The 13,350-nt window shown below is 42.0% G+C and overlaps 1 protein-coding gene across 1 annotated transcript in view; it reads left to right on the top strand.

Annotated features, from left to right (window-relative positions):
* Positions 1–7,417: 7,417 nt before the first annotated feature.
* PDK3 (pyruvate dehydrogenase kinase 3) overlaps positions 7,418–13,350 on the top strand; it is a 54,601-nt gene continuing 48,668 nt past the window's right edge. Inside the window, exon 1 of the mRNA XM_066314001.1 lies at positions 7,418–7,624. Within this exon, the coding sequence (XP_066170098.1) occupies positions 7,519–7,624 (106 nt within the window). The 5' untranslated portion in view covers positions 7,418–7,518. The remainder of the gene's footprint in view (positions 7,625–13,350) is intronic.

A 13,350-nucleotide genomic window follows, 5' to 3' on the forward strand; every position in this document is an offset into this window, starting at 1 on the left:
GTAAATCTACTGAGTGAAAAAGCCCAATGAACAGTAAGAACTGTAGGTTAATAAAACATATCAGGTCAGACAAATGTGATACCCAAACCCACTGCAATTGCCTATGTGTTATATAAAAGTATTCTAGTGCATGTAATGCTTATTGATTTCAGAAAAGTGCTTGATATGATACTGAATTATAAAACTTCTAGCATTTAGTGCATGAGATACAAAGAAATATAATGGGGTAAAAAGGAGATTGATCAATGCACAGGAACAAAGTGATGCATCACTGTTCTCTAAGGGCAGAGTTGCTATTGGAGCAGTGGCTCTTCTCAACACATTTTCTACTGCCAAGATCTGGAAGAGGAGGCAGTCAGAAAATGCACTTGTACTTCCCTAATATTGTTTAGTTGGTTGGTTTTTGAGAGGAAAATGGCTGATGATTCATTACAAAGTGTGTACTAGGACTCAGATTTTTTTTTTTTTTTTTTATTATTATTAGCTTGTCTCTTGGCACACAGGTTCCTCTGGAAAGTGCAGCTCAGGAGCAGGAATTATACTCTGAAGGATTTTTAACATTGTGACAAGCATGACAGCTCTTCTTCCCAGTTGTTACAGGAGCTGAACTTTTATGCTGTTTTATTTAAGAAATCCAATGAAAGTGGTGGATTCTCAAAGAATGTTTTGATATTTCTATAAAAACTGTGGTGTTTCCTGAAAGCTTTAGTTCTCACCTCATGGGTTGCAGTGAAATCAAAAAAAACTCAGTTTCAAGACAATCTATATGTCAGAGGTGTGAAAGTCCTGGGAAGCCTGCTTATTCAATCTTTCAGCCTCCTAGATAGGGTGTCAAATGCCAGCAGAGATGGGAACAACTTCCTGTGAGATTATGGTGTTTTTCAAACAAAAAGACTGGTTTCTTCTTGAAGATTTCAGTGCATGGAAAACAAATCTGCTATGCAAAATGAACAAAAAGTGCATTTCTATCTCCATGTGAAAAATTTCAGAGAAAGGTGACAGAATCCTGCTCCCTCAAATGGCAGATTTTATTCCATTTATCCACAGATATGAGAACTTCTCCTGCTGCATGATAAACTTCATGCAGCAAGGTCAACTCCTTTTCAGCTTTTTCCTCACAAGACCCCTGCAAATTTCAGTTTTGCAAACAAAACAATGCTGAGATTATATTCTCCAAAGTTGAAGTATGTCAGGCTGTGGTTATGGTTATTGAGTCTGAAATAAAGTTTTGAGTTTTCCCCTGGAAGACTCCCTAGGAAGGGAAGGGAAGGGAAGGGAAGGGAAGGGAAGGGAAGGGAAGGGAAGGGAAGGGAAGGGAAGGGAAGGGAAGGGAAGGGAAGGGAAGGGAAGGGAAGGGAAGGGAAGGGAAGGGAAGGGAAGGGAAGGGAAGGGAAGGGAATAGATTCTTTCACAGACACTCCTCTCTCCTACTACTGCCAAACTTGCTCTGTTCTTCTCAAAGTATATTGTCAATTTTAAAGGACTTAGTACACACCCCAAAGTTGTGTTTCTTGTGTACCAGTGACTCTTCCTCAGCTAGTGTTCTTTCAAGCTGTTTCTGGAAAAGAAGGCAAATGGTAAATCTTTGATAGAAGTGCACTTGTAGGTACCTGTAGCTACTTTAGGACTGCTGGTTAGGTACAGTTTTGCACATTTTAGATGCAAGTTAGGACCTTGCTGTGAGGTTTTTCGTATGTTTGAATGGTAAAGGAAGCACCAAGACAGTCTTATAGGGGTTGCTCTGGTGTAGTTCTGTGCCACCCAGTCATAGCACTGCCTCACTGCTTCCAATCACTGTCTTATGGAAAAGGCAGGACAAAATACCGTGACAATAAGGATACTACTAAATTCTTTTTCCCTGCATTTACTCTCAGTTATCTCAGTGGCAAGAGTTTTCTTTCCTGCATGCCTTAACAATTTCAATAGAAAATAAGCTATTAGAGAGTAATGTAGGTCTGTCCATTAATGCTGGACACACAGTTGGTGTCTTCTGACAGAGACCCAACATCGGCTCTATGGTGGCATCAGCTTTAGTTTAAAGCAAATTACAGAGGACAAGTCTGCAATTGAAGAAATTGTGCAATTCATAATCTAAAAAAAAATCTAACACCTCTGAACCAGATAAACCTTTTGATAAGCCATGGTATTTTTGGTTGCAAAGAGAGTCAAGACTTTCTTCAACTTCCCAGCTCTTAGATTTGCTGAGTGCAATCTTTGATAGTTCCAGATGTTCCTTTAGGAAGTCTGCTGAACTCTGCTGGTCATCTAACTAGGGTGAGAAACGCTACCATGCAGTGACTACCAGCTTTTGCTGGCAAAAAACTGGTAAAAAATTTTTTTCTTGGGCAATAGACAAGAATGGCTGAAAATGTAGATTATGGTAGCAACAAGGTACAATACTACAAATATATTCCCAAATGAAAGAACTATCTGAACAGTGTGAGTAACAGTCCTTTCACAGTTACCCACTGGAGTGCACATATACTAAGAAGTGATAAATTATTAAAAATAAAACCAGATCATTTTTGAAGTTCAGGAAAGCTTCAGCAAAGAGCCTTATCCCTTTCTCACTCCATGTATTCCCAGTGTGGCTTTGATTGACTACTTGAATCTACCCTTGAGAGCATATTATGGTAGGAAAATACAGTGGGGTTATTGACAAATATTAGTACTATGAAGAGCAGAAATTTGTATGAAACATCACCCTATACTAGTTTTCCCTGTTCTGTGCTGGTTTTTCTTGTCATCTTGTAAGAGGTACTTTGGGACTATAATTTTCTGCGTAAATTTTCTCCAAATAACTGTTATTGGTTATTATTATTGGTCCTGTTTCAGTTGTACTATCCCCATTCTCAATGAGTGCTTCTGAACTTTAAGAAATAGGGGTTACATTAACTTCAGTATAGGTTTATATTTTTGTAAAAAAATTACAGTGAATTCTACAAAGTCAAAGTGTCTAGCAAACACTAATAACCGTGTTTTCTTGGTTTACAGTTTAGCATTCCTTTACCCTTCCTCTGACATCCATACAAAGGAGTTCATTATGCTGAATCTCCTGCAGCTAATTTAAAGACCTACTATGTATTCTGCAGTGAAATAAAACAAGCTTTGTTAAGGAGACTAGAACTCTGGTGTTTTAAAGGTCTGAAATTTTCACTGTGGATAAATGTTAATTGAGTGAAATACTACATGCAAAAGCTTTGATCCCTGAAAACAAGCGCATATAATATAAAGGTCCAGAAAGAACAAGATCTGTAAATGTAACAAAAATGTATCTTTTCAAATCTCCAGACCAAGTTTAGCTACAAATTTCTGTAGGAGTGAACTTCTAATTTTAACTAAGTGCTAAGAAAATTCAAACTCAGGGAGAACTTTATTTTCTGGTAACTTAATTTTCTAGTTACAAGTCATAGAAAGGTCTCTTATTTATTGCCCTGGATGCATGGAATTAATATATAAAGAGAAGTCCCATACAAGGAGCAGCAAAGGCTCTTCCATGTGCACTCTGGCATTAGGGTACACAGTCACTTCCCTCCCATCATAGCTAAAACACAAACCCAGGGGAGGCCAAATTTTAAGTACTGGCACTGAATCCAGTGGTCAACAATCAGTGCTTGAAATTTCTGAGGGTAGGAAACACGAAAAAGCTTTGCTTCTGCAAATATTCTCTACATCAATTCCTCTGTTTTAGGGAATCACTCTGCAGCAAAGCCTGATATTGCTGCTTTCCCTTCTCTAAGTTTCTGTGGTTTGTGAGTCAGAAACATTGGTTTTATACAACCTGCAACACAGAAATCCAGGAAAAATTATTAAGGCAAGATTGTTTACTCAGATCTAATTATCCATCTCCTTTGTCACAGTGCTGGCCCAACAAAAACTGATTCTATGACGTATCTGGGGCTCCCTGAGAGCAAGCCAGGGGCAGTGGGGCTGGGTGGGGCTCTCTGGGCCAGGACATCACAGGCACCTTGTCCTCAGTGCAGGGTTCTGGCAAGTGTCCATACCAAGACCCTAATTCCCTTAGAGGTGCTGAGGTCTCCAGTTGCCTGTGTGCTCACAGATTTTAACTGAGCAAAGGACTAAGTTGTTCTGGCTACTAAATGGCCATGTAAAAGTGGGTCATCTTTGACCCCTTGGTTAATTCCAGTTACTCCAGATTTGAATCTAACTGGAAAATACAAAATTAATACCCTCAGTAAAAGAGAGATGATAAAAACACCAGAGTTAAAATTACATTTTCTTAAGGTGTACATAATTCCTTTCCTGTATGCCTGTAGAAGTTTTTTAACATATAGATAAAGATGCAGGGCGCTCCCACAGAATGAGTTCAGGGAACTTTTCTGCACCTGTTGTGTTCTGAAACATATAAAGAAGGCAGCTATGAGGTATGAGGAATCCAAATGATCCAAAAAGCAAAACTCAGCTTATCATTTAATCCTATTGGTCCCATGACATTTTGTATTTTGCATTTTGCATGATTTATGCCACTAGCTTCTCTTTATTTAGGCAGATTGTTTAAGAACTAGGTTTATATACATGCTTGCTGCTGTCTTGCATTTGTAAAACTACAGCCTTTCCCATGTGCATTTTATGTTCTCTCAAGCAAATCTTGCAGTCTTCTTAAGCACAAGGCCATGAAGAGCTGCTGGGTGGGTGTGGGATTTGAATGTCTCCAAAGTGTGTGTTTGAACAGTTTTTGGAGAATTCGATCTGTTGATTATGTCATCAATTTCTCCAGAGTTGAGAGAAGCTACTGGGAGTCTGTTTGACGAGAAGAGCACACCTCTGTTTTTCAGTGACTCTGTGTGTGTTCTCGTGGTTTTAGTCTGTATCACCATAGACAAAAACAATTTCAATTTTTTCACATGGGTTGGCTAGTACAGGTATAAGAAATTTCAAGAAAAATGATGCTGTGATGCTTTATATTGCAAAAATGATTTTGTGTTTAGAAAGACAACTCAGTAATTAACTTTTGATTTGCTACTTTTTGAAGCTGAAGTTGCATTCGAATTACTTCAAAATATGAAAGGTACTAAAAATCAAATGGCTTAAATGTTGATAATGAATCATCCTTTCAAGTTGCTAATTTCATCTTAATGTGGGAAATGTTTTTCTGTCTTTAACAAAAAAAAAAAAGATAAAAAAGATTGTTTTCTGCCAGATAATTCTGCAACTGATTTCAAAATTATGCTTTAAATGAATCACAATCAAATCCTGATGAGTATATAATAAAAGTTTTAAAACACTTTACCTCACCTGCCAAAAAAGCTTCAGAATTACAGTAGATGCTTCATTTTGTCAGTCTTGATTACATGACATGCCTCTTCAAGCCAGTCATTCCTATAAGCTGCAACTGAAGTGATTTTAAAATGCTTTCCAGTTATTTTGTACATTAGGTCAGGATTTCTCTGTCTCAAATTCTGTAAGGACAATCATGACAGAAAGGATGGAGAGAGACTTCCAGTAACTAAAGAGTACTGGTTTCTTTTGCAAGTCAAAATAGAGTAATGCTATCTTGTACCTGCTGAAGTTCACATTGAATTCACTGGAGAAAAATAAGGAGTTGGTCACCAGTTATTTGTCGAAATGTACTGAAACCAAACCACAGCAAAAACCAGTCAGTGATGCATTCAGTGATACATCTTGATTCTCCGATACCTGGCTTCACTTTTGAGTCTAGTAATCAAAATTAATTTAAATTGTATTCAGATGCTTTCTCAGATAAAAATGAGACTTTTTCAGAAAATTTCAACTACTATCACACGTAGTGAACTTTGTTCTGCCAGCCTCACTCTCGCTGTATAGCCCACTGGATACCCGAGGGCTGTATTTTGGCTGGAGGCAGGCTGGGCAGGCAGGCACCCTATGGACCAGGTGAGACATGTTAACTGGTCCATACAAAACCTGAACAGAGGGTGCAGCCAGCTGGGCATCGGGCTCTTCTCCCAGGAAACCAGCAACAGGACATGAGGACATGGTCTTAAACTGCCACGGGAGGGTTAGGCTGGACATTAGGAGGAATTTCTTCACAGCAGGGGTGATTAGATAATGGAGTGGACTGCCAAAGTGTTCCAAAATGAGGAATATGTAAAATTTGCTCAAGAAAGGATGTTCCTTGATGTTTGATCTCTGTATATGTTCAAGCTTAATCAACAAGGAGGAGATTTAATCTGTGAAACATAGCAGTAAGCAAGTAAGCTCTAAGTGATGTCCAGCTGTCAGCAAAATAACTTGTTGGTAGAATTGCCTTGTTAAGGTATAGGGCTTGACACGCTGTGATGATTTCAGATGTAGAGGGAGGTTAACAAGGCTTGGGGAGAAGGGTGCTCACTGATAGGGCACACAAAGAATGCAAAAATTTACCGGCCACAAGGACATCTGGCAGAACTCCCAATATTAAGAAGAAATTAATAAAGCCAACTCAGCAATTGTGCTGAAATCAGCTTAAGGTGGGTAAGAGGTAATTTTGGCAGGGGGAAATTGGGACCACTGAGCACCAACCCTGGAAACCCACTGTACCAGAAGAGAGGCTGAGCGTGAGGGCTAATTAGCATGACAGGCGAGAGAATCATTATTAACCAATATAAGAGTACTAACTAATAGGAGATCTATGTAACTTGTAGCCAATGACCACTAATCCTTTTGTTTGCTAAAATCTATGATTAGTAAAAAGTGTTGATAATTGGTGTGCTTGATTAATAGAATACTGCTGAGCACCCAAGCTTACGCAACCCTGAAATAAAATAATATCTCCCTCGAGAGTATTATGTATTGGTCACGGATCCTATTTTTGTGGACAACATGGTGGTGGAGTCACGGTGCTTGGAGGCGCTTAAGGAAAGACCGGACGGGCCACTGAGCGCCGTGGTGTAGTTGACACGGTGGTGTTCGGCCACAGGCTGGACTCCATGATCCCAGAGGTTTTGCCCAGCCTGCCTGTGGCAGTGACTGCGGCTCCAAGGACGCATGGAGCCCGCTCCCCGCACACAGGCCCCGCTCCCCTCGCCCGGAGCCCGCTCCCCTCACGCCCAGCCCGCTCCCCTCGCCCGGAGCCCGCTCCCCTCACGCCCAGCCCGCTCCCCTCGCCCGCAGCCCGCTCCCCTCACGCTCAGCCCGCTCCCCTCGCCCGCAGCCCGCTCCCCTCGCCCGCAGCCCGCTCCCCTCGCCCGGAGCCCGCTCCCCTCGCCCGGAGCCCGCTCCCCTCACGCCCAGCCCGCTCCCCTCGCCCGGAGCCCGCTCCCCTCACGCCCAGCCCGCTCCCCTCGCCCGCAGCCCGCTCCCCTCACGCTCAGCCCGCTCCCCTCGCCCGGAGCCCGCTCCCCTCGCCCGGAGCCCGCTCCCCTCACGCTCGGGCCCCGCCCCGTCCCCCGCGCGCCGACGTGCGCGTGCGCGGAGCGTGCGCGGCGCTCGCCCCTCCCGCCGGGCCGGGCCGCGGAGCGCGACGGGCGGCGCGGAGCGGCCGCGCCCGGGCAGGAGCCGCCGCCGGCGGGAGCTGAGCGGAGCCGGGCGGGCCGCGCCATGCGGCTGTGCGGGGCGCTGCTCAAGAACCCCATCCCCAAGCAGATCGAGTATTACTCGCGCTTCTCCCCCTCGCCCCTCTCCATCAAGCAGTTCCTCGACTTCGGTGAGTGCCGGGGCCGCGGCGTGAGGGGATGTGGGGGCGGCGGCGGAGGCCGGCGTGCAGGCCCCGGTCCCGGGCCGCGGCTGCTCGGCCCGCATCGGGAGCGCGGCCCCGCAGGCCCCGCGCTGACACCGCGGGCCCGGGCGCGCTGCCGGCGGCCAGCAAACAGCGCTGCTGGCCGCGCCGAGGGGCCCGGAGAGGCGCCTTGCCCCGGCTTCTTCTTATCCCTTCACACGGATGGGGATCAAAGTAAGGATTCCTGACCTGACGTTTTGTGAGCTTAGCGAGTGAAGGAGAGAGTAAGTTAATGGTCTTGAGAGTGAAAATTTAAATCTGCCGTGCAGAGATCGGCTTACTTAAAGCTTGCTTAAGGCATGAGCTCTTAACCGCGCTCGTATTGGAGACCTGTCTGTGTAAAATTCAGGAGCAGTTCAGGAAATGTTGTGAGGATAAATAGTATTTTTCTTTTCAGAAAGCACGAAATGAAATCCAGGAGTGGCTTGTGTTGCTGTTAAAAAACATGCTTCCGTCTTGATAACGATAAACCCATATCTTTATCGGAGGTTATTTGACTCTTGCTCTCTGACTTCGGAGTTTTTGATATTTTATTGTCATATAAATATTGCTGGTAGAGTAAATGTAACGGCCGTGTGTAACATCGTGAAGCTTAACAGAGTGTTCCTTCATTCCACTCTTATAGTAAGGGTACAAAAGGACAAAAATGAGCCCGTGTTCAGCCAGAAAGTGATTAAAAGTGAATACAATTGTACAATTATGGCAATGGTATTAGTGAAAGAATGCTGTAAGTACAGAAATCCAGTAATGGGCTTCGATATATCGTCTCAGTGGAACAGGATTTGGTACCATTAAAAAAAAACAAAACAAAAAACAACGAAGCCCCTTAGAGGAAAAGCTGACTAGAAGCTGTGCTTTCTTTCTCTGGTCTCCACTCACCTGAGTTTGTTACCTGTTCCCCACCCCTTCTGTGCTGCTGGGCTTCTTCTCTAGCACTGGTGCTTCTTACGCTGTGTATTTCTGTTTTGGCAACAGCAATGGCCTAAAACTTAGAATATCTTTATTTTAGCCCTGGTGCTAAACAAATTGTGTCGCCTTTGCCTGTGTGAAAGTTGGGTGTGTAAATTGTTGCTGGGGAAGTATTGGTGTTTGTGAGCCTTTTCAGTTGTGACTAAAGAGGTGTAAAGATCTCAGGATTTGCTTTAATGCCTTGGCAGACAAAACTTTGCTCTTTGGTAAGGATTTCTACAGTTCTGTGTTGCCCTGCATTACTGTTTGCCTTTGGACATCTCTTCTTGACAGCCTTTTCATAAAGCTGCATTTGTTTTAACATTCTAGTGCCTGTATTACTTTATGGTTTTGTAGTTCCCCAGAAGAAGTAGCTTTATTTTACAATTTTAAGCCTGGCTTATGTTACTGGAAATGAACAGAGTGAGAACAGGACGTTACAGCCTGGCCAGCCTTATTCTTTAGATGTACTCCAGTTGTCACTGGATGTGTCATTGGAATCTTCTCTGTGTGTGGTTGTGTATTTTAGGGTCTTCATGTCTTGAGACTGACGGGAAGCTATCTAGTCACTGACATTTAAAGCCTCTGAAGGAAAAAAAAAAGCGTTGGAAGTCTTGGTTCAGTCTTGGAAGGTCACCAGGAGTTTCTAAAATTAGTAGGTTTAGGTTGTATCACCTTGATCTTGATAAGTTTATGGGCCACTTAACATCTCCACTTCCTCTTTAGTGCCTGTATTTATTTGGGAAAACTCAAGTAGGAAAATTACAGCAGTTTAAGCAAATAGATTAAATCCAGTCTAGTTACTAAACTTATGTGGTCTTAAATGTTTACAACGTTGGGTAATTTCAAGTTTAGCTGAAGTCTTCATAGGCCTGGAGGAAAAATTGGCATCAAAATGTAAGTGATAGTGCAAAAGTTTTCCCACTGAGGTGTGGAAGGCCTGGACAATATGCACCATGTCAGGGAACTGTGTTACTTATATCTGAATTAGCCAAAAAAGCATTTGCTGGTACTGCAGGACACAGATATTCAAGAGAGCAAATATGCCAAACATAAGGAGCACAATGCTCAAGGTGCAGTTCAGTTGTGTTTGTTCATTTGTAAGAATGTTTGATGGGAAGAAGTCACTGTTTGTGGTCAGCTTGTAGAGGCTATTTAGTGTCTCTCTTCAAAAGAAATGGTCTTTTTAACTGAGCTGTGTGACCGTAGTGCTTGTTTTACAAAAATGTGATGGAACTTTCAACATTCAACAAATGTCGAAGAGGAGTAAGCCCAGAGGAAATGTGTGAATAACCCTCTCATGGCTGTCTGATTTTGTTGTCTGATGTACATTTCTCATACGGAATTTGCACTTACTGTGATTCAGATTTATGCAAAGAAAGTTTTTCAACTTAATTTCAGACAATGGTGAGATTACAATGTGTTCCTTGTGTCCTTTTTTATATTGGTTATGTTGGTTTAGACTAAATTGACTTGCAAATATGTAAAATTCTGGTGAGCTGGAGAAGAGAAACTTTGTATTTCTTCTGAGCTGAAGAGTCTCTTCAAAGATAGTTGATGGCAATGTATATTGAGGTGCAGTTTGGGCTTTTTTAAATTACTGTCTGTCAGTGTGGGTTGTATGGAACACATTTATATGCATAGTGAGGCCTCTATTCCTTTCCAGTGATATAAATTAATGACATTTATTTTAAAACTTTCTCTGCTTAGTTCAGCTATTTAAACCACTACAAGACAGTTTGTTTACATTATCTTGCTAGTACCAAAAACCTGTGAAGCAAACCGGAGGGCAGCAGTTAAAGCAGTGACACTCGGTTGGTTTTTGTAGCTGAGTCCTGTTTGTGTCTGTGTTCTGTCGAGCTTGCAGCTGTCGCTGTAGGCTGCTGTGAGTGTGTCAGAGGTTATTGTGCCATGGGCTTGGGACCTCTGTGTCAGAAAGTCTGAGCAGTCACACTGTGCAGCTTTTTCTTTCTTTGTGTGTGTACACTTTCTGTTTGCACACTCCTGAATTCTCTTCAGGCATTTCTTTTGTTATGAAGTGCATTTCCCAACATTCTTGTGCAATCTCGTTCCTTTGCAAAAGAATGACCTTCTGTAAGTGTATTTCAATATAAACAGATTTTGTCCTTGCTAATGCTCGCTCCAGGTTTATCCAGGCCTCCATAATTATTCTGCTCTGGAAAAAAAAATACAAAACCTACCAGTTGGATTGAGCTTTGTACTTCCAAACTTCAGTAGTTCCTCTGGAAGTTGTTTTGGTAGATTTCCAAGAGCAGGCATACCTTAATGACCCAGACTAAATTAGTTACTAAAATATCTTTTCTGAAATGAGCTTGTAGCTAGAGATGTCATCTAGCATTCAGGTCCATGGATCTTTGTACATTCTGGGGGCTGGACTGTTTGAGGAAAAAAAATGCAAATTCTGGAGTTTCATTCAGCATAGTGGGCCTTAGACAATGACAGGTTAATCCAAAATACCCAATACTTATTCAGCAGCCACACAGATAAGTAACCAACTGGTCAATCCCTTGCCTGGGGAAGTAGTAACCTGTTTATTTGAGGAAAGTAGCGTTGCTTTTCTAGGAGTGTCTTAGCGTTTAAAAAAGACACCCAGAGATGTGAGCTGCAGGTGTCTGCACTGCAGCCTGTCCTTGGCCTGGGCCAGCCTGGGGGAGCTGCACGGGTGCTGAACCCTGCCCCAGCTGGCAGCTCCACACAGCTGCTTGCTGACACCACCTCCATTTTCAGTAAAGTTACTGACAGACGTTTTGGCAAATGAATGGTTATACTGCAGAGGTTATATATAATTAGGCACAAATGAAGAGAGGAATGAAGTATAAATGACGTAATCCTTTGATCATGTGTGAAAGAGTCATTTGAAGCTGTGCTGGTGCTGTGTTGTGAACGTGTGCCAGGGGACTGTACTCATGTCATCCTCTCCTTGCTGCTGCTCAGCTGACCAAGTGTCTGAGACCTGAGTCTGAGGTGTGCTTTGTTAGAAACACGAGGCATCTGCTTTTGGGGCTTGTTTACTACTGAAGCTGTCTTGGCCAGTTGTACCTGTGTATATTTTAGCCCTTTTTGTTTCATGTTTCAAATGAAATGCTTTGGATGAATTGTGTACCTAAGGGGTTAAACTTGGTTTTTTGTTAGCTCTTTGAACATGTCATATATTAGTGTTCATGTACCACAGGGTTTCTAAGGAGTTTGGATTAAAAAAACCATGCTTGTGCTGAAGACAGAAGACAGTGACTTCTTGTTGTGGAATGTGACTTAGGAGATCCTGATTTTGTAGGTTATAATCAAAATATTTGTGGTGACTGCTGCAGTTAGTGGCATTGAAAAATACCATAAAGGTTGTAATTTAGTTATTTTACTGTACTGAGAACAGCTGAGCATGCAGCAGATAATCACAATGAGTGCATGGAACTGTTGTGCCCTGGGGCATATCTGGGGAAAAACATCATCAATAGATCCTTCTCATTTTTTAAATACAGATTTGGGTATGAAATTGTTTAGTTTATGTGGTACCTATTAAACTTACCTGTCTTGGGGAAAACATGTAGGCCTCTTCCAAAACGATATAAAGAACAAAGCAGGTGTCAGCATTGCTGTTGGTTGCTGCTAATTGTACAAGTAATATTAGATTGGGGTTTTGCAAGATATTTATACTTCATGTTGCCTTCTTGGTAGAGGCATGGAGCTGAGCTGAAATCCTGCCACTGGAGAGGTAGCTGGCAGGTATAATTTGAACAACAACATGTGGGTATAGGAAAGTAGACATCAAAAACTGCCTTGTCTCCAAATATAATTATCAATCTTATGAAAAAAGGCTTTTGGAAGATTTTTCTACACAAAAAGATATTGGAAGATTTTTATTGGTTTGGATTTTTTTAAAATAGAACATTAGTGGAGAGACTGTGCACTTGCAAAGTTTAGGGCTAAAAGGTATTAAATTATTACCTGCTATTTAATGGTCGTGGCTGTGCATTTTCTGCTACTTTCTGTGCATTGTCCTTAAAACCTTAGACTTGATTTAAATGCATCTTCAAAACAAAAATACCCTCATTGCACAAATGTTGACCACTGAGTGGGATCAGGAAGATGAATGCTAGTCAGACATTACTGTCTTTTATTTTCATCTGACTGGCTTCCAGCACTTTTATTAGAACTCTCTTTTTTATAGGTTGGGATCCTTTGATGTCTGAAATATTTTCACTATGTGGTATATGTACATTGTGGTGGAGGTATCTTTCTTGATTTTATAAAGATAAATATATTAAATGAGCTATTTTAAGCCTTATGGAAATACCATGGAATTTTCAGTATTGTTCTTCAAATATGTCTTCTAGAGCTTTAAATAGAATCCCTCTAGGAGTTTTGTGGAACATTGGAATAGAATTGTTTTACTGCTGTTTAGTTTTTACCTTGAAAGGCTACCAGTGACTGCTGGATGGGCAAGCTGGATTGTCTGCCTGCTTTTTTTCTTGAATTCTTTTGCAGTTACCAGTTTCCCATGTTCAGTCCTTCATTCCCTAGATCTGGGCACGAATAAAGTTTACATTTCAGAACATTAAAAAGAGTTTTCTTTGAATGGGCTGAAGCACAGCAAGTAAGCCGGGAGCCTTTTTGATGCAACTGTTATTTATAACCTGCTCCTGTTTACAACTGCCAGTTGCTGGCAGGCAGTGATGTTCCAATACTAT

Source organism: Sylvia atricapilla, chromosome 2, assembly GCF_009819655.1.
Source record: "Sylvia atricapilla isolate bSylAtr1 chromosome 2, bSylAtr1.pri, whole genome shotgun sequence".
Classification (NCBI taxonomy): domain Eukaryota; kingdom Metazoa; phylum Chordata; class Aves; order Passeriformes; family Sylviidae; genus Sylvia; species Sylvia atricapilla.